General features: G+C 35.6%; 1 protein-coding gene across 1 annotated transcript in view; it reads right to left on the reverse strand.

Moving 5' to 3' along the window:
• The window catches only part of DPYD (dihydropyrimidine dehydrogenase), a 369255-nt gene that overhangs the window by 323185 nt on the left and 23015 nt on the right, over window positions 1–23055 (reverse strand). Inside the window, exon 3 of the mRNA XM_014939498.1 lies at window positions 324–406. Coding sequence (XP_014794984.1) covers window positions 324–406 — 83 coding nt within the window. The remainder of the gene's footprint in view (window positions 1–323; window positions 407–23055) is intronic.

Raw genomic sequence — 23055 nt, forward strand, 5'->3', positions numbered from 1 at the left:
TGTACAATTGCTTTAACACTTACAGAATTTAGATGAACAATATTTTCATTCACTCACAGTTTAGTATAAATATAAAGCAAGGCACCCCTTAAGCATTTTAAATAACAAATTAAACATTTACGTTTTTTACTGTGCAGTCAGGCTTAACATTTATGCAGCTTCAAAACCAAAGTACAGCCTCAAGGGAAGCCTCTCCACTGACAAATTAATACCTTAGAGAATAGAGCTGAATGGTGGCAATGAACTCATTTGTTCCCCCAATAATGAAGAATGACTCTTTCTTTACCACATCTGTGACTGTTGCTATGGTGACCCAGACTTACCTCATTGCTTCTCGAAGTGCTCCTCGCTCACTAAGAGTCGTGTGCTTGATGTCATCAAAATTATTTTCTAGTTTCTCACAGTTCTGCAACAAACGGACAAATCCGTGTAAGGCTCTTAAACAGTATATTGTACATGTATTAACATTATTCAACATCATGCAAACAAAACTGATTTATATTACGTAACCCCAAATTATGCATTCTGTTTTAATTACAGAGGAGTCATTAAAAAGACATTGAGAACTCAGAAACAAAGTAAACATGAATCTTATTATATGGTTGTCATGGAAATCATCTTATAAATGCTCCATAATGAAATGTATAGAATTTTCACTTTTTTCTTCTCTGAAAAAAAAAAATAATAATTTTTCCTTTATCAGTATGCAAGACTACCAAGCTACTATACACACACAGACGAGAATAGAAACCTAAACATGCATTTTAGAATTATAATAAAAGTTATGAACTATGTCCCAATGAAACAGATAGTGGCTTTGGAACAAACCAATCATATTTAAGTGATATTTAATTTAATTTTTAAAACATAACAGAAACTGAAAAGATTTATTGTTTATAGACACTTCAACTACTTAATGTTTTTTTCCAAATTAGATCTCACCAGTATTTCCAAAAGTAATATGAATCCAACAATTTTGTGACAATAAATGAAATAAAACTTCGCTATATTCTGTTAACTATTATTAAATGTGCGACTAGTTCAATTGCTCCAGAGTGCTGATGCTTTTCTTCTGCTCCCATAAAGGCAATAAAATTGATTCAGAAGATGCTGAGGAGAAAAGAAATTTGTGTCTGTGCAAAGTGAGTGTGAAATACCAGCAAACAAGAATTCTGTGATTATCTGCATTATGAATAGGATTTTTATAACCTCTTGAGGGTTCGTCAATACAGCAGCCTTTTAGGTTACTCCTGTTCTTTGCAGCACCTTTCTCCAATACCAAAACTTGCCTCTGGGAGGCATAATTTTGCCATATGGGTGTAAAAGAAACAAGTTGCAAGCTAACAGTTAATATTGCTAACACCCTTGAAGGCAGGATTGTCAGGCTCTTTATGCAGTAGCTTTAAAGAAAATATGTGCACTATTACTTGTTCATACAGCTTTCACAGTTTTTAATATCTGAATTAATTTTCAAGTCCACATCTTAAAGATAGTTATAATATATACAATAAAAGTTACCTATTGTTATTTCTTTTGTGCATTGATTCTTTATTTTTATAATTACATTCAATTTGACTCCATAAAAGCATTATGGAAAGGAAATTAGATATTTGTAAATGACCTAACAAGACACTTTAGCTTGTTCAATTAACATTTAAACTATCATTATTTTTAAATAAGATTATAGAATTTTTAATACAAAGTTTTAGTGCTTTAACAATACATTTCTGAGCCATAGAAATGAACAAAGCTACATTTGGAACTTTTGCAATCTTTCTTCTCTGTCCGTATAAAAAGTGATGCACGTCTTAAGTATGAGTAGTAAATCTTATCCCATAGTATCAGAATATGATACTTTTTCTTTGTTTATATTACAATTAGCTGTCCTTTGCATGGCAAAATCCTACTCAAAAACTCAAAGAGATTATGTGACAAAGACAGGGAAGCTCTACAATGAAGTATTCCATTATTTAGATCAGCATACATTGACCTTCAGCTCCAAGCACATACAGGCAGGTCAGTCATTTAAAATACACAAAAGACATCCAAATTGACAATACTAATTAATAAAGAATTCCTGATTCATCACTACCAAACTGAAAGTATCTGTGCAAGCAAAAACCAAACCACTCATCCTCCATGAAAACAGACCAAAGGAAACACCATTTGGAATATTGCTCCAAGTGCAAAAAGAGGGAAGCCCATGTTTTAACAATCCTGTGCCACCAGCATCTCAGGGCAGGTTCAGAAAATCTGAGCCTCACGCAATTCATTTCTTTTTACTTTGTGGTATAAAGGACGTAGAAATGACAGAGGATCCAAAGCACACAAGATTTTTATCAAATACAACTAAATCTTCTCTGTATCATACAAGCTAAAATAACTGATGCTCTCCACATGCAAAATGCTGAAAAGAGTAGGTCCAGCTGGCATTTGTTCTTTGTCTATATAGACCATTCTTTGTTAATTAGCCGAAGGGCAACAAAGATGGCCCATATCTAAAGAAACGTTGTGATCACTAGCCTTACACAAGAAAATATTCCATCTCAACTATAAAACAATGCAAAACGAATAGATAACCCCAAACAAAACAAAAAAAAAAAAAAAGGAAAGAGAAAAAATTATAGACTCAAATAGATTTTGGACCTTACTTCTACCTTTTCTGAGAATTGTTTCTGGGTAATATCTTTCTCAGCTACTTTCAGCCAAATAGCTCACATCCAAGGTACTGCAGTTGGAGAGCAAATTACTTCACCATTAGGAAAAAATGAACTAAAAAGCATAGCTACAGGTGTACAGATGTCACTTCTTCATGGGTTGAAGTATCAACTAGCATGCTACATTTGTGAGCATGAGAATACTCTGAAGAATGTGTCTGGGAAATGATGAAATTTTGGTAGACCATGACCAAGGGTGAGTTTTACATTCCTAAGTAAAGAATGTACTGTAAAAACAGAAGCAAAAATTAAGCTCATTCTATTATTCTATTAAACCATGCACTAAACCAAATGGATTAATATCTATAACATCTTGCAGAGGGCAGCACATTTCAGCCCATAATACTTCACAGACTTAAGTATAATGAGCAATTAAACTCCCAGGTGTTTCATTTTGAGCAGCAGCTAAAGTAAAAACAGAAGAACACAAGCAATGAAAAAAACTGGGTTTGGTGGCTTGCCGAGTGATCTTCTGTGGGTATAGATAAGGTCTAGAAGTTTTAACTCTATGATTCAATAATTATATAGCACCCTATATGCTATTGCTGTTGGCAAATCTATAGTGCTGTATGATACTAAACTAAATACCACGTCCAAAAAGTTCAGGATGAAAAATAAGTACAGAAATGTGATTAGGGACATGGTCATCATAAGTCAAATTACCATTGCATATCAAAAAACCACTAAAGTCTAAATACTGCTTCTTAAAGGATTCCAGCATAAATACTTTGAGGATTGTAAATGAACCAAAAAGTATGAGAGTAGGGAAGAGATTTTATATATAATAAACTGCTTATTCATCATACGATATCTTAACTAAAACTACATGAAAACTAATTAAAAAGGGAGACGTAGACTGGATATCCACAAGTATCTGTGGCATCACACACAACATACTGGTGGAACATCTAATCAAAAATGAAAAAGATGAATGATGAATGTATGAAAATGAGGAAGAAAAAAGATTAATGAACAAACTGAAAAGCTTATCCTTCCATAACCACAAAAATAAGACCTTTTTTTCCTCCTGCAATTTATTCTTGTTAATAAAATAAACTGCAAGCTTTGGGAGCAAGGACTAGTGCTCATAATTCTGTATTTTCAGTTATGAAAAGTGATAATATTAATAATTTCATGACATAAACTTTATAATAGTATTCTAACAGTCTGAAGAAAGTCAGCAACTCCCAAGTCTAAAATACTCTTACTCTTTGACACTGGTTGAAGTAACCTAGCTTGCATAGCTGGAGAATATAAATAAAGAATGACTCCAGTTTTAAATAAAAACCTAGTATTCTGGCAAAAGTGAAGTTGTACTTGTTAAAACACATCTCTAAACATTCATCAGCTTAGCTTTCTTGTTTATGTTTTTGTCTTAGATGGAAAAGCCCTCTGACTTATTCATTTGAAAAGCAATTCTTGATTTGGCCTCTTGGGTAAAATGCAAAATTTTGCTAAGTAGCTCAGAATACAAGAGCAATCTATTGTCTGGTGTCAGGTGTTTATTGCCTGCTTTGCCATGACAGGCCTTAAAGTCAGAATTTCGAGAAGACCATAACACAAACTTGCCAATTCTGCAATACAGAGTGACCCCACTTCCACTGAAATCAATCTGAAACCTATCATCCAGTCAAACGAGAGTGGGATCACACTAAGCCACATCCTGCTACTTTAACTCTATCCTGAAATACTTCACGTAAGACGTTCAAAAGTGTTAGTGTTACAGATAATGTCTTACACACATTTTGAGATAGTTGAGAAATAAAATCTTTTGATCTGACAACAGCAAAGACCTATTCTAAGGCAGCCTGCATCACTCAAGTTGAGTAGATCTCTTATCCTAGTTGATACACTGCCAAATCAAAAGCCTTAGTTAAAATACTGTCTCTCTTCTGCAAAAGAAGTTTTTTAGGTAAGCAGGACTGCTGAATTCTTGGAATTCATTGCTTCCACATGGTTTAAAAAGATTTTCTTAGAAAGCCTGAGTGCTTTCCAAACATTTGTGAAAGTAAATCTCACATTTTTGCTGTCAAATGTTCTCTGTGTATTAAACATAAGGATCATACAGCAATTGAAAGACGGAACAGCTCTCACCTGTTTGGTTTGCACTTACTATTACTGCTAATGCTATAACAAATTCATTTTTCTCCCATTTTCTTCTTTATAAACCACAGAAGAGGCTCCTACAGAGTATGTTGTGTCTTAATTTTCTAACATTTATGCAGTTAAATTTTAAAATGTGCATATTAAAGGTATTTGTACCTCAATTTCTGAATGCTTAAAATGAGACAACCTGGTTCAAAATCTGCAGGATGCAGTAGCTCCCTCTGATATTTCAATTAGCTACCTTTAAGGAGGTAAGCTCCAACGACAGATTGCCAAAACTGTTGGAGACCTGTAGAATCTACTGTCCTACAGGTCTACGTCCTGTACAAATTGAGCAAGAAAAGTCTAAAATTTTGCCCAAAAATTCCTTTATAAAGTCAGGTCCCACACATGCCACAGGGCTGACCACTTTAGCTAGCTCTTTTGAAAATATTGGCCATACTGTAGCAGTGATGTCCTTTAATAAAGTTGTAATAAAAAAGCTGACTTCTTCAAGAGACTGCATAAAAAGTGTAGAATGCTCATTTCCATATTGATCTTCTTATTGATACATAAAACGTTAACACCAATAATCACTTGTTATTCTGGAATTGTGAATTATTTCATCAGCAGAAAACTTTAGAAATAATGAACTTGTGTTTTACAAACCTAAAGTAACTTTATAATAGTAATCTAAACTGTAATATATTGCTGCAAGGATAATTATTAAGGGAAAACACAGCTGACATTTTCTGATTTATGCACACAATCAGAGATGGAGTCCAAGGACTGTGACATAATTATCTTCATGCTAACAATTTTTGTAAATCTCTTGACAGAATTTTAGCTAATTTTAAAATGCCTTCTGAAGATTAGTACTTAAAACTGTTGGGGAAAATAGCACAATTTATTAGCAAGGGTATAATTGTAAACCTTCCAAATACTCACTGTGAATATCATTTAGACAGTAACTCCTGCTTTAGCAGCTGGTATATAAGACTCCAGTTTATGGAATCTTGAAACAACAGAGAGAGTAGAATCTAATTAAACAGGATTACATGCCAAAGAAAAATTATTAAAAACAGACTAATAGACAATTGTTATGAATTTGGAATAGCACATCTACTACTTCAGATGTGAACTTATATAACACTTTGCTTTATTCCAATGAAACCTAAATATTCTCAGCAGACTTCTCTCTTGATTTGGAACAGACTGTCTCCACTGAAACAATACAAAAAGCTAAATGGTTCCATTGATCTTCTCTCACAGACTTAAGCACCCATCTGCTATAGGGTAAAATGACTTCCATATATTGCATTTATTCTAATGTTGGTGATACAATTCATTAAAGTTATCCAGTAACCAATAGCTGTATTCCATGCAGGAAGCCCCCTTAAACTATCTTCCAATTGAGCAACTAAACAAAATCAATGCCATTTGCCAAAGGTTTTTATCTAAGTGCATTCTTACAAACTGAACGAGTAAAAGGATTGTTTGATCCTCACTGTAATACATTATGATCTACACAGTATCTATCTACTACATTCCTCCTTCCTATTTGCTGGGACTCATTCTCAAGGGGTTATTATTCCAAACAGGGGGAAAAGCAGCTTAAAACTGATACATGACCAGCTGTTCACAAAGGAAAAAGGTATTTTTTTTAATATGTACATCTTCCTAATATCTGCAGAAAGTATATTGAGCCCTCAGGTATTTACATAACATTTGACAGCATGTCATTCATAATACATGAACATTTGTTATAATAATTTTTTCAATATGGGATACAGTCACATTGGCCATACAGGTTCTCTGAAAAATATAGATATTAATATATCAAAAATAGCAGACTTCCAACAGAAAAATAGCTCTAAGGGTTAGTAATCAAATAAAAATCAATAGAAAAAGTACTGAATAGAATTATGGGTGGTTTTAACCAATGCCTAATTAGCACAACCATGTTAAAGTTTGTCGTGTTTCTTTAGAGGAATATTATTTTTAAGGCACTAAAAATAGTGCACATGCAAACTCAAACGTAAGTATCACATTTTCTCAACAAACAGGAATATATTACTAAAACTCCAGTGCATGAGATATTTTCTGAAACTGCAAGTGTGGTTTTTGTTATTAATTACCAGAAATACTGCCAACGTAACTGGGAATTCTGAAGTGAAAGCAGACAATTCTGGATTTTTTTAAGTTTTCCCAGTTTAAAATACGGTACACTGAATCCTTAAAGACAGGTGATTATATAAAACTTAATTACTTGTTAAACACACATAACACTTTAGTTTGCAATTTTACCAGGACTGTGAAAGATCTTCCAGTTTGAGATGTCATTCTGCTAACTTCCTTTTCATGCTGTTTCACGAACAAATTTCAAGTGGTAAATTCATAACAGCCTTCGTGTTCACATAAGGGTATGGTATCTTGCATTCAACCTGCTGTTGTCAGAGCAGATGCAGACACCACGTGTTTTGGCAATGGATAACACATCAGAAAGTAGTGATACAGGGAAGATGAGAAAAGACATTCTGAAAGGACCAAGCATGCAACACAAAGAATAGTAAATAGAGCAAAGAACTCAAAAGGAAAGCATAAAAAGATACAAAAGATATGCAAGACAGCAGAGGCACAGCTGGAATTAATAAAGGAGCAGAGAATGCAGGTGATGCCACTAGACAGGACATTTTATAACGCTCCTCCCCTTGTGACTCAGCTTTAAAATAGAGAGAAAACTTTGAGAACAAAAAGGGAGGAAAACCTTTGACTCCCCCACTTATTTTTCCTTCTCTTCCTAGAACAAACGTTAAAGTTGATCAGCAGAGGAACAGAAGGATTTGGCAACAAGCTACCGGTACCTTTGCATCTGAAGGGACACTTCTAAGGCTGCTTCCCTGTATGAAACAAGGCTCTATAGCAGGGAACAATACACATAATCTCTTAAAACATGACAAGCTTTGTCTAGATACTATTTCTTTTTTAATGTTGCTGTAGTCCTGCTTTTTTTTTGTACTGGAGAGCCTGAGTGCTACATGAGACACTTCAGAGAAGTTTTAAGATTCTTACCTTAAAGTCAGCCTTTCTTGATGGCTGACTCCTTCAATTCTCCAGTACTCATAGCATAAATTTAAAATTTAATTCTTTAAGGCCATGAAGTCTAAGTAAAGAGACATAGGCTCTACACAGAATTTCTAAATACACTATTTTCACTTGAAAGTCAAAATATAACTAAGTAAAGATTAGTAAGAAAAAAATATCCCAAATACTGTACTCCTTCCCCTCCCGGTATTTTCTCATACCTCAATCTAGCTTGTTTTTCCCCTGGGAATCTTTACTCTGCTTAGGCAAATATTCCCCTGACTCATCGAGATTAAATAAAATGAGAGTATGTAGGTAAAGACCAGATTCATATTGAGAATTAACATTTACAGAGCTCATAACCTGGAAAAAAGGAAGACTCTTTAAAATGCAGGTAGAACTGTACTCCTAAGGAACAGATTATGTTCTTGACATTCAACAAAGTGCATAAGAAAAAATACATACCCAAAAGCCTCTGCTTTTTTAGAAGCCAAATGACCAAGAATTTAAGGAATTAACCCCACATATTTGCGAGTACCAACTTACAGGATCCCTCTTATTTTCCACATATAGCTGAAGAACTATTAAATACAACAGCTTTTCAAAAATTAAAGTTGTGATAAAATTATTAAACACCATCCTGAAACAATGCAGTCCAGCCCTAGGTAGAGGAATAAAAGAAAATTACAGAATCACAGAATGATATGGGTTTGGAAGGGACCTCTGGAGATCATCTAGTCCAACCCCTCTGCCAAAACAGATCCACCTAGAACAGGTTGCACAGAAACATGTCCAGGCAGGTTTTGAATGTCTCCAGAGACAGAGACTCCACCACCTCCCTGGGCAACCTGTTCCAGTGCTCTGCTACCTTCAAAGTAAAGTTCCTCCTCATGTTTAGATGGAACTTCCTATGTTCAAGTTTGTGCCCATTACCTCTTGTCCTATCCCTGGGCACCACTGAAAAAAGACTGGTCCCATCCTCTTCACACCCACTCTTTAAGTATTTATAGGCATTGATCAAATGGGAGCGAATTAGTTCCTTGCTTTGCTTGCATGTACAGCTTCTGCTTTACTTATTAAATTGCCTTTATCTCAACCTATGCATTTTCTCATTTTTACCCAATTCTCTCCCCCATCCCACTGGGTGGGGGGAGTGGGTGAGCAGCTGTGTGATGCTTAGTTGCCAGCTGGGGTTAAGCCACAACAGGAAGCTCCTACCAAGGTCCTTCTCTCCTAATCTTACAGATCATGTCTTTCTATTAACAGCTGTAGAAGCACATGCACTAGCTAAACTACATTCCATGTACTACTTTTTAAACTGTGTACTCTTAACTCTCTCCAACATCTAAAAGACTTACATAAAATAGTCTCAAGTCCCCTGGAAAGAGGAGCCTGAGAAGATGCTATATACCAAGGTGAGGAGCCAAGGAACTGATTACAGAACCAAGGAACAAGACTCATGTACAGAGAACACCATAGGATCTATGACTTCAGGGCTCCAAGCAACCCAATGTTTCCCACTTCTCCTGCAGGACAGAAAAAATCCCACCCTCTGCTTAGCTTACTAGCTCTGCATGACAAATATTTCAGTGCCTGTGACTGATGGCATTTATTGCCACAATCATATGTAGTTATATGTCACTATGCTCACTGGTCAAGTCCTCATAAAGGAGCATTATTCCTTCAAATTTTCTTTGCAAAAAAATGAAACAATTCCACAAAAAAAAAATATTAAGACCCCATCCTCTGACTCGGTGAATGAGCAAGAAAAGAGTATATGCACTTCTGGTTTGGATTAGTGTTATCTGAAAATCCCAGCATAAAAGATGACTTAGCAATGAAACAAATTTCCTCATGTGACAGTGAGGGTACTTACCACAGGCAAAGCCAAATATGAAATTGAGTCTAGCTTTTCCCAGAGGAATAACTGGAAATATTAAGTCTGCTTGCGAACCATCCACCCGAGTCAAAGGAATAAGAATTAGGAACAAGGCTACAACCAGCAGAGCACAACCCTTGTATCAAGACCCTGGTGCAGTTCTGATACAAAGTGCCAGTAATGTAACACATTTTCCATCCTTATCATTCCCCACGAAAAACTGAAGAATGATTTGACTTAAAATAATCTGAAACTCATTCATAAACTATGAACACCATATGCAAATACCAACAAAATGTTATCTCAGTTCTTTTATTTTAAACTACATGTTGACTCTGAAGTAACTGTACACGATAGCAAGACGTGTCATGAGAAGACATATAAGTGAGTTGACAATTCATGTATGTCTGTAAAAAAAAAAAAAAAAGGGGCTGCAGTTTCTCCTCAATTTCCATTTTCTCTGAGATGCAAAAGACATGTCCTTGTACTGAGATGTTCAGGAAAGCCAAGTATTTAAATATATTTGATATTAATCACCATCTAAAATAGCAAAGTCAGAAGAAAACTTGCTGTCTTTTTCAAAATCCCATCAAGAAAAAAAAGTGAAAAGACTATATGCATATTTCTATGCATTCTTTATTATGCTCATCACTGACTGGTGTCTAAAACCTTACTGTAACACTATAGGGTCCACATACATTAAGATAGTGACCTCAGACTCTGTAATATATACAAAGTCAGAAGAAACAAATGGAAGGGAAAAAAAAACCCACCCATGAAACTGGAAAGTACGTATAAGAATGCACAAAGAGCCACTAAATTGGTTCATTGAGAGACAATACTGTTCAAAAGTCAACATAATTACATATCTTTTAATATCATCCATCAGGTCAAGTTAGTCAAAATGAAAGCTTGCACTCATTGCTACAGAAGTGGAAAGTCAAGTCTTGGGGAGAGGAGGGAGCAACAAAGCAGGACAGTACAAAAGGTGTTGCTGTGAAGTATTCTTTCCTTCCGAAAAGTATTCGGAAAATCAGAGATGGGGGCTATTACAATGGTTACAGATCTTACAGAGTTATAGCCATCTGTTGTGTCATCTAGCTACAGACACACAAACATAATCAAAACCAGGGAAAACTGCTCAAATAAGTGTAATTTTCTGTGAACAAGATACCCTGCATCTTTAGGAGGCTTGAGAATCTCCCAATACAAATGTAAGGGAATGAATGGTATTGGGGTTTTTTTCCTGTAAGAAATGACATGATCAAGAACTTTTCCTATACACAGAAATGAACAGGGTTTATGTGTAGCTACATTTGTCAGCAGGGCATTCAAAAGTTCTTTTCACAGTGAACATTAGAAAGAGCATTAGAAGAATGCTGTTGTAACACTGGTTATTCACATAAAGCTTGAGAACAACATCCAGGATAAATATTTAGCCTCAGGTCTCAGTTCCATAGAGAGTTTAGAGAGAAGAGCATCTAACACACCTCTGTATGGCGCTACACAGTCTTCTAGTTCTGTGTCCCATTTACTTTCCTGCCTAAACCTGAATAGCTTTCTTCTCCCAAAACCTCCTCTCCTCCCTTCAGACAGCTCAGGCTGCAGTATTCCCTTTCTTGTCAGTCTCTTAAAAACTGCTGTGTTCAAGCTGGGGTGTGCCATACAAGCATGTCCCAAAACAAAAGGCAAGCACCTTCCCAGCAGTTCCCAAGCAAGCAGGGACACACGGAGCCAAGATTCACCAGAATAGAAGTGTGATGCAAGGCTCCTTGGCGTGAGCTAGGCTTAGTTCTCTTTGGAGGAGTCTAGTTCAGGTCCCACGAAGAGTGCTCCTTGAGACAGCTGGTCGAGGTAGCACAGTTCCTGAACTAATAAATTGGGTCTCTCAGCAGGGGTGGCTCTGATCACAGCCCGTCCCTCACATGAATATGCTACTCTCAAGTCAAGAAGTGGCTCCAACTTCTGCAAGTGAAGGGCTTTCAGTTCCCAGAGCACTGCACAGGACAGACCTGCCTCTGCTATACGGGTTTAACTTGGAGACTATGAATAACCCATCCCCTCCCTGCAATCAAAGCTTAACCTAGTACCCTTAGTATACGCCACATTTTACAATAAAATGCAATAACCTGTTTTTGAAAATGCTATTTTGGAACATACAGACTGAATATTTTCTAAGTAACACTGAAATTCTTAAAGTATTTTTCCTCTGTGGAAAACATACTGGACTTACTAATCAGTCTTCAGCTCCTGAGTGTCACTACTACCATTGCATATGTGCCAACAGAGCAATAGGAAAGAACAAGGTGGCTGCAAAGCAAAAAGGAACAAAAATCATTATTCTTTTAACACAGTTACCAAATTTCTTCTTTCTCCTCTCGAAGCCATTTTTATCTCAGATTTTTAATTGTTATTCTTATGCAGCAGTTTCCCTGTTTCCCTTGTGTATACACTGTTTGAGCTTTCAATTTTTAATTTTTCTTCAATAGTGCCCTATCTTCCCTTTTCTTTTTTTTTCCTTCTTCATTACTCGGGTTTTTTCCTCTCCTGTTTTGTTTCCTCACGCTTGTTTACTTTTTTCCCCTAGTCCTCACTAATTATTTCATGTCTCTTGGTCTGTTTCATTATGTGTCATGGCTTTTCTTTTCTTATTTTTTTCATATTGCATTCCTTTATTACACTCCTGCAGCTCTCTGATTTCTATGTGCTTGCTTAACTATTACCCAAATGGCTCCAAGCAGGACACACTCAAACTGAAGAATAAATAAATTAAAAGAAAAATACTATCTGTGGCCATGTGGTGTTGCCTAGCAACGCTCTGTACCTCTCCGCAGCTTTTCTAGAGCCCTGGTGGCAACAGAGATTTTCAGACTTATTGCTACAAATATATGCAAGATCCTTCTCGCATTGTTTGTCCGTTCACAAGCAAAAAAATGCAGAGGAAAATATAAATGAGAACGAAAAACTCCAGAGAAAGAACCGACAACAGGACTACTCTTCCCGCACAAGAAGTGGCCACGTACTCTGATGCGCGCTGCCCCCTTGTCTCTTATGTACTCTGTATAATGCGCTCAGCTTATACGTTACTACCCTTCACTAATACTACTACTTTTACAATCTTTGAGAAAGAGGATGTAAATAATATTTCTTATGCAATTAAAATTTGTGTTAAATTTACTCAACTCTTAAATAGTTACTGTGAATGTGTTACTGGCTGAGATTCATCGATTTCTTACATTCTTGTGAAGTTGCTTCTGAAAGCTTTACACCACAGAAAAAATAGTAGGCAGCCTACAAATTGCACAGGATAGGAAAAATGGTCCTAGCATTGTCAAAATGCATTGGGATTATTAAGGAAGTGAAGTTTATTCCTAAGGCTTATAGATCCAGTTTTAAAAGATTTTCAATATCTATTGTTTCTAATGACTTCAGATGTGACAGAAATGAAAGTGAAGCTTTCCCCCCACTCCCTTTTCTTTTAAAACAAAAGTTTGCTGGGCTCAGTCTTCAAAAGTTAGAAACAACAGCTCATTAAGTCCATAATTTACAAAGTATTAATGATTCAGCATTAGCTAGACTGAGTTTCAAGAGGACACATACTAAACCAGTTTCCCTGACAGTCCTTTTTTATTTCACAGCAATGAAAGACTCCTTCCAACAGCCAATTGCAACTTCTGAGAAAGAAAGTTCTTTTTAATTTTGGGATGGAAATAATGCTTGTTAAAGGGACTAAAACACTTAGGATACCAGGAATTGTGGATGGGGAGTCAAGAAATAGAAATGCTAAAGCAAAAGATAAGTACATCATTTAGGTAAGGAGCAACCTGTGATGAAGCCCTACAGAATGGAGAAGACATTCAGTTAACAAGTATCTTTCTGAAGGGCATCAAAATCAATGTTATTACCTGGGAACTTTTTCATATACCTAAATCAGCCTCAAAGCAATTTGATGTCTGCATAGGAGAGTATCAGTAGCAAGTGAAAAGAATGTGCATCAGACCACATACCTTAAAAATACATTTAACAGCATCAGTCTGCATGTCAGCTACACATTGTTACGTAGTAAAGAGACACCACAAATGATCCACATAGGTAAACAAAGGACAGAAACTAATATTCAGGTTCACAATCCCAGTTTTGTAACCTCATTCCCACAGTAATATTTGTAGAAATTAAAGGCCGAAGTAAGGGTACGTAGAGTTAGTTGGAGAACACAGCAGAACCTGTAGATGATACAGCCCACCATAAAACACAGGCATTGCAAAGTCAACCACTTATATTCAAAAATGCCTAAAAAAGTTTGCTGTTTCAAAACTTGATGCGGTCCCTTGATGCGTATGCAGTAAAACAGCAGTTTGAATTATATGATCATATGCCATTTTACATAGAAGTGCTGCCTGACTCAGAAGACAGAGCAGAGTGCTCACCTAATCAATAGCCTTTCAACATTTGTGCTTTGTGTGTAGCCTTATTTACTGCACACTATTCAAAACCTTACTTGAAGGCACAACTACTTTTCCCTGTAAACATTTCAATGACACTCATCAGTATGGTATGTGAAGTGATTTAAAAGCAATTTATTCTACATACTATGAATATCCCCTTTAAACAGGTAGCAATCGGCACAGAAGTCTATTGAATAACTGAGCATGCTATGTCAGATACCTGTGGTCCAAAACATTAAAGTATGCAGGAGACCTGAAGTGACAACTTGGATGATCAAAGTTACTCTCTTGCTTTCACATTCAGTTCACATACGGATTTTTTCATCCAGTTGATGGAATCAGCACCCTCTGATGAGCTGGTATTTCTAAATCATCTCTCTCTTAATTCCAACCAGTAAGCTCCTAGTCATTCTTATCCTCAGCCCTTGGCTGTACAGCCTCCTAATTGCACTATTAAATTTATTCTTATCTATTTTTTTATTCTAAACTTCAGCATCACATAGTTCTTTATGATGTTCTAGTTCCCTCTGTATTGACAGTGCCTGTCGACTTTCTTGTAACATGCTCCTAATATTTATGTCGAGCTCATTAATGAAAATATTAAATGGTATGAATCTGAAGACTGATCCTTCAACAAGCTCTGTTCAAAGCCCGGAAGCTCTTTTTCAAGCACTACTCACTCTCATTTCCTTTCTAGCCAGTCCCTTGTTCACGTTACTATTCTAATCTAAGCAGAATGATACTTCATTATTAATTGGCAAAAAAACCTCAACAACCCAACCTTGTCAGTGTGTCATGATCTACCCCTAATATCCTCCAGTATTCCATCTTATATTTACCTTAACATGTTTAATAAATCTTTGCTTCAAAATTGGTTTTCAAAGTTTTGCATGCTGCTGATATGAGAGTATAGTTGCCCATCAATTCTCCATCGTTTAATACACAGAAACTGCATCAGCTATTCTTTAATCATGTACCATAATATACAGCTTGCTTTACTCTTATACCTGCAATTTCACATGGCAATTTTTCTGTGATACTTTTATGGACATATTTTCTGTCCCTTTGACTTCAGAGATTAAACCCTCCAAGTTTTCCTTCTGGTCTATTAATTTCCTGGGTTAATTTCCACTTCTGCACTTGTCTGCCCATTCGTCACCTCTTGATTTACTCCCATTTTACTGAAACTACAACAACTTACAAAGATTTTAGACAATACCTAGGATGTTTAATCCTATCTTCACACTGGCTTTCCTTGTTCTTTTATTTCTTTTAATTTAGGTAGCTTAAGAACCTTTTACTATTTGTTTTATATAGCTGAATAACCTTTTACTATTTGTTTTAATTCCTTTCGCCAGGTGTGACTCAACTTGACTTTTGAAAGTTCTCACTTTTCCTTCTGTACTCCCTGCTTTGCCCATCAATCCCATTATTTTTTTTCAATTCCTTAAGGGTTATCCTCATACTCCAAATAGTCTTTCTGAAGTTGTTTTCCGTTCAGTCTGAGGTTCTTCTTTACAAGTTGGGATGCAAATTCCAAATCACTTTTGCATATTCAAATTAATAACAATCTCCACAAAATTCACGTCTGCAGGCTCTTCAGTTCAGAGATCTAAATAGTTTTCCTAACTTCTGAGTTTGTCTTATAAAAAAATAAAATAAATGTTGGCAATTCTTCTGTAGAATTTATATTAAATTAACTAAAAAAAAAAAAGCTTGATTAACATTGTATTGTGTGATTATTCTATGACTTCCCCCATTCGCTAAATTCAAGGCCAAAGGTAAACAGGGAATGAAGAGACACTAAACGTTTTAAAAGGCAAGATAATAATTTAAAAATCAAGCCAAACTGAAGGGTCAGCATTGAAGGCATAAATTGAATACGAAACAACCCAAGGCTCTTGCAGAAGGAACAACACATTGTGGGACAGTTCATTGTGTGAGGCAAAGAAATTATTTCATTCTACTCAGTGCTAGCTAGGTCCCAGATGAAAAACTGTGTAATTTTTTCATCATCCTGATTAGAGAAAGATGCAGAAAATGAAAATCTAAAGAAAAGTAACAAAATAACAGTTTCAGAAAATACGATCAGCAAAGAGTTGAAGGAAACAATCATCAATTGTTCTGCAACTAGGAAAAGAAGGACATGATGACAATTTGATCTCCAACAAATGAAATATAGTATATTTTAGGAAAAACTTGCTGCTGCATTGATTAAACACTAACAAGAACAAGAAGTTTCCAACATCATACACCTTTAGAAGTGGGTTCTACAAATATCTGTCAAGAAATATCTAGCTATATTTCATTCTGTCCCAATACAAAAATTCTCTCACTAACCCTCTGAAACCTACATTTTTGTGATTCTATGATTAGATTGATTTCTACTTACAGCCACAGCCAAATTTAAACCTTCTGTGTGGAGACTCAATAGCATATTCTCAGCGCACTAGAAACGAGTTTACTGCCCTTCCCAAAAGTGATTTACCCTTGCTATCTTTTTACCATCTGTTGCATTGCTAACATAAAACGCTTTGCCTTTATGTTTGTCTTTCCTGAATAGTACATATCCTTCTAAGGCAACTATATAGGTAGTCATTTGGATACTTCTTAATTTGATTACTTGATTTAACAATGTTAATAACGTTCCTCTTACCTGGTACTTGAATAAGAAATCTTCAACTTATTTTTTTAGAGGAAAATACAAAAATACATTAATCGCAATTTGATAATTTTCAAACAGAATACACGTCCAGGATCTTAGCTCTACAAAAGAAAACCTCTACCATTTTAGCTACCAAATAAGCAACAGTTGGTTGTTGTTCTCAGTATCAGAGGGGAACAAACAGTTTTGCTGAGTGATTGTTCCAGATACTTGCTGAAGAAACAGGACTGACTGGAGATGGAAGAAGTGACTACAGAAAACACATACACGTAGCTTTCTGAAGACAGCTGGAACAGGTACACAGCCAGAAAGACTACGAGGGAATACACTTCGACATGGCAACATCACCACTCTAGAGACTGGAACACCCACCAGTTCCCATTTCATCAATTTGAAGCGTACACACTATAAGGAAGGCTCTTGTACCAAGGAGTACCTAGCACATTTGCAGACTGAAGAATCCCCAAAACATTATTTCTGATATCAATACTGGATGGGATACTGTGTTTATTTTCAACACTATGTTCAAACAATATATCAGTTGAGAAAACAACAAAAAATCTTTATGAAAGTCTCAAATCATTCCTGAAAAGCACCACCAAAAATTTAAGAGTTCCTGAAACCAGGACACTACTGTAAGCAAACAATACTGAATATATTGTAAGCAAAGGAACAGTGAGTGATGAGGCAGTTAACTGCTCTCCACCCGAGGACTGTACATTGTGATAAAAATGCAACAGAAACTGATATCAACATATCTTTTCAATCCCCAGCCTGTTACATAGCCTTGCTTCAAAGCATGAGGACGCTAGTGGGTTTTTTTGTAATATAATGCTATCAGTATTGGTTAAAAGATCAAAACCAAGCCATTCTGCCAGACCTGTTCATTCATACTTAAATCAAGTGATTTCTTTGTGATACGCATATATGACTAATTTTTTAATATGCATAAAAGAATTGATGGGACTGGCACTCAGAAAATTTTTGTCCAAATATATGGCAAGGTTGTAGACAAACTACAACCATGGTATTGTAATGAACACGTCAGTGCAACTTAATATTGGATAGTGCTACCAGCCCTGCTCAATACAGCATTCAGCAAGCTATCATACTTCCTTCACACTGAAATTGGTGTCTCAGCTCCTTTACTTCTAGCAAGCAGATGTCTTCAAGGACTTAGACAATATAAATAGATCTGAAGTGAGTAATTACTAAGAGGCTAATAATGGCACAGGTTTCTCCAAGAAACAATGTTCATGCACTTAAAGACATGATGCACTTAAAAATTTCTCAACCTAAAGCTCATGCTCTTTTTTAATTATATAGATTTCTAAACAGAATGGACATGGGGCTTTTGCTATAAAAGAAGAAAGTCTAGGAGAAGAAAGGGAAGAGCAAAAAAGCAGTATAGGTTTCAGTATAGGTAACAGTTTACAAAAGAAAGAAAAAGTGGGAGTAGAGAGGCTGAAAAAAGATAAACTAGTCTTCTTGTTATTTATTCTGTTTTCCAATACACCAACACAAGAAGGCACCTTTATCTCCATCCAATAACCACAGGGAAGTCATGTATAGAAATCAACATCTAAAACAATATAAGGCTAAGCAGAAGATGAAAGTTAAGAGTGAAGATTGGTCCTATCTCTACTCTGATCTGCTTAACTTTAATGTGAAGGTGAATGAGTTGATCAGGCTTACCTAGAATTCAGCATTCACAGCAGACAAGCATTTTTCATTTTGTCATGCATATATGTGTAAAACCAAACAATTTGCAACTCTGAGACGCTTCATTTTTGAAATAGTTACACCTGGAACTAAAAATCCTTCGTGAGTGCTGCTCTATAAGAAGAGGAATTATCCAACATCAAACCTGAAGGACACCAAACCTGAAGAACTCTGAACAGAGGAAGTTAAGAGGTCAGACGAGGTTTTTGCACAGCAGCCCAGGAGGTCCACAAGGTAAGAAGGAACCTTTTGCAGAGGACTAAAAAAGGATTTTGCATAATTTGCCATCAGATAGTATTTGCTATTTGATACACAGAAAATGTGCATAAACACACTAATTTATAGCAGTCAGGCAAGTTAAGAGCTATCAAGATATTCTAATGAAAATAGCTTAAGACATTGAAACTAAAATAAAACAGAAAATTCAAGCAGTATAATATGCATTTCTTAAAGCAAGTATAAGCAATATCGAGTGAAACAGTTATAAATGTCAGCATATGGTATCAATACGAGAAAATGCAGAGTAATTAGTTAATCTAAAAAATGCATGAGTAGGAATTTGACTGCTAAATGATTTAACTGGTACATTTTAAAATGTGTATTAATATTTAATTATTGACACTATGCGAAAAGAGAAAAATCTCTTGATGTTACTTCTCAGCTCTTTCTGATACTCAGTAACCCATGTATTATTCATATGAATAGTTTGTGCATATACAGTCAATCACTAGTTAAATAAAAATCATTCTCAAATTCCCTAATCACCTCAATAGATCCTAATGCAATATTTTCCACATTTGGGAATCAGAGCGTTTTATTTAAGAAATCAGTCTGGCCACGATGAATACAGTGCAGTCTGAGCAGACATCAGTTCAAAGAATCAGATGTCAAAGTGCTCCCTCTAATGTCCCTTAATCATCACACCAATTAGTGGTTGAATAGTGATGTGATTAAAAAGACTGCTGCTATCCTATACCTATTCAGACTAGTAGAATTCTACATATGTTCTACCAATTAATGTTTGAATAGAGCAGCGATTAGAGAGACATCTGCCATTGTATATTCATTCAGAAAAGAGCTAAACTTGCATATTCATATGCAATGAAGACAAAAATAAATATTTGCAAAGGTAAACTATACGTTTAGATTATAAAGATAATTGAGTTGATTTCCTTTAATGAGTGTTCTCTATTTTACAATATTTGGGATTATTTTTTATTTATAAATATATAATCTTTCACCAATACATGTCTAGGAATGGCTAAATTATTCACTGAAAAAGCATTTATTCATTAAGGTTCCTGATTTCAGACCTCGGGTGAACTGGGTTTCATATCTATTTGTTTGCAATTTGCCCTATTTTTGCTCCATCAGTTATTTGTGAACTGCTAACTTGATTATTCTGTAACTGTGATACATGATTGGGCACAAAATTCATGTGACATTTTTTCATCTCACTGGAAAGCAAGACTTAGAGTAACAGATTATAGCTGAGAAAGAATCATCTTATTTACAGGTTTTTCTATGCAAGCTTGCACACTAAGATTTCCTTACAAACCTCTTTTTTAAATAAGAATTCATTTCTATACATGTTGATATATAGCAGCAACAACCACAGAAATAAGTAAAAAGCAGCTTGAAGTTTTAGCAAACTCTTATTACTACTGTTTTTAAGGGAGCAACCTTGTCCTCAAAATTTAAAGAACAACATGATCTGTTGTATCTTGCAATGAACTGCAGATCCCGCTCTCCACCATTAGCACGCAGCAATCTGGTAGTTGCACCTTAATGTTGCACAGATAAAGACAAGGCAAGGAATTTGGCTCTTTCTTATGGCTACAAAGAACAGCTAAAGACTCTTGCCCAAAAGTGATGTCCCTGCAAAAAACAGCTGAGCTTAAAAATGATTTTGTTCAAGGCTCTTATTGCACAATGCTGATCAGGCTTAGCAAACCTAAGGACAAAGAACAATGCTACAACTGCCAGAAAATCAATACTGTTACAGGCTATGGCAATTAACTACAAACCAATTTAAACCCTATTTCCTTTTCACCTTTCTCGTCTCATTGAAATACTTCCAACTCTTCCATCTGGAGCAATTATTACTATTATTTCTAAATGCAGAATCTGAAGAAAGTCTGAATACATAGGTTGGTTTGTATCATCTTCTCACCTATCCTTAATAGGTACCTCCAAGGTTTAATTACAAAAAAAGGCTGGACTACAATATCGCATTGAATTCTCCAGTGACAAATGAATTTATAAAAATTGTGATAATTAATGTCATTAAAACAACAAACCTGCATGTGTGTAACGTAAAAGCAGAACTTACCCTATAATGCCTAGAAACCCTATTCATAAAGCAAGGAAATTTAGTGTGCTGGGTGTAACACAAATGCACACAATGCATGCCCATCTATTCTGTGATTTAAATGTCAGCAAGCATAAAATACATACAGAAATAGAATTATAACGTTGGAAACAATAAATAAAAACATAAATCAGATGTTTAAAAATCCTGAACTACCTAGGAAAACCCTGAAATCAAAACAAGTCCTTACAGCATCCACAGTTCATTGTTTTACTTTTACCTGTAAATTAATGATCTAATGTCATCTAAATTCTGCTTTCTTCTCCAAGATTTACGATTAGTATAGCCATCACAAAACTCTTCTACATTTCTGACCAACAGAAAGCTTTATATCCCCAGACCAACCAGTGGCATCTGTTTATATCACGTTTCAGCATGACTTGGAAGAACGTAGTGTTAATTCTTAGGTTTACAACTAACCTATTGACTATTGCTATTGACTCAGCAATAAAGAGTTTACCTAGTTTGATCTAAATATGAGTTAAAATTTCTGAAGGAAAGCCAACTGACATTGCAGCTATAAATCATTTTTACAGCAAACTTTTGTTGCTAACACAGTAAATAAACAATAGCACTCATGGAAAGCATAACTGAACCTTTCTTCACAAGAATGCTTTTCCAGTGTTGAGGAAAGATATTGACATTCAGTTTCCACTTCAGCACTCATTTAGTGGGCAACCCAAAGTGCCTCAGAGCAGGCTAGGAGTTAAAATTTCACTTGTATAATTATTCTGAGGAAATATGTAAGTCTGCCATCTGGAAGTGTATTAGACATTACAAAGTCACTGTGTGCATGCCTCAGCAGATGCAGCTTTTGTTCAGAGTTTTGAGGGCTGTTAATTTAATTAGTTTTGTATTTTCATACTCCCACCTTCCCTCTAACAATAATTCTGCAAAGGCAGCATCAGTACAGCTTTATAAGAATCCAAAGCTAAAAGCCAAATTCAAATTTTAAGGAAATGCAAACAAGTATAGTTCCTATGGACTTCAAATACAGCTTGACCAGTTCATTCGCAGACCTAAACATAACTGCAAGGGCTGCTTGTACCATAACAGAAACTTGTGCTCAATGTTCCATTTCCTACATTAGTTTTCTTATTTTAAGAAAGGATTTTGTTTTCTTTGTTTATTATCAACAACAATGATCTGGAGAATGTAAAAAAGTCTCTCATTTTTCCAAATGCCTTTTATGTAATGGGATACCACACTAATGTTTAGGTTTTATTTTTTTTAGTTTTTCTGCCAGAATAGTAAGCTGTGTGGTAAAACTTGCACACTAAAAGTAAAGCTACATATTTCTGAGTAAAGAAAAATTTGACAGTTCTTAAAACTAGGACCATTACTGGCCAAAAAAAAAAAAAAAGGACTAGCCCTTTACAGTTTTTTCAAGCTTTTTACAATTCTTATAATGACTTGCAAACTAAATAATGTGACATTTCTACCAAATAATTCATACTATCCAGTATAAGAAATATCTGTGATGAAGGTGCACAGATATACCTATTTGCTTATCTCTAATCTTTGACCCTGTAAATTGCAACACATGAGTAGATCTCTGTCAGTTCAGGGTCCTGATAACTGCATGGATCTCCATGCAGTAACATAGAACTATAAACCCAAGTTTAGATTGTAAACCTATGACAAAACATCTTCCTGCAATATTTTACAACGTTCAGAATTTCTTTCAAATGAAAATCCAGCCAAGGCATGCAAGGTAGCCATGAACCCAAAATTGGTGCTGTTTGCACAGCCCAAGAAGCTCAGGCCTTGGGGATCCAAGAACATTTGAGACACCACGAGGTATGCACACACAGCTAAAAGCAGGAATGTAGGAAGGGAGAGATTTTCTAGAAAGCTATGCACTTCCACAATTAACAGCAAAACCTTCAAATATCAAACATTTTATGAATAAACAGAATACAAAAGTCAAACAAGGCTGATATGGAGGAAAGTTCAGAGATAACCAAGAGCAATCTTAAAGCCTAGAAGCTTTAGAAAATGTGTGTTAACACAACCGTGCTATAGTTTGAATTCTAACTAACCAGATAATTTAAATTGGAACAGCTAATGAGGTCTGAGGCCCTGCT

The sequence above is a fragment of the Calidris pugnax genome, unplaced genomic scaffold (assembly GCF_001431845.1).
Source record: "Calidris pugnax isolate Ruff unplaced genomic scaffold, ASM143184v1 scaffold18, whole genome shotgun sequence".
Classification (NCBI taxonomy): domain Eukaryota; kingdom Metazoa; phylum Chordata; class Aves; order Charadriiformes; family Scolopacidae; genus Calidris; species Calidris pugnax.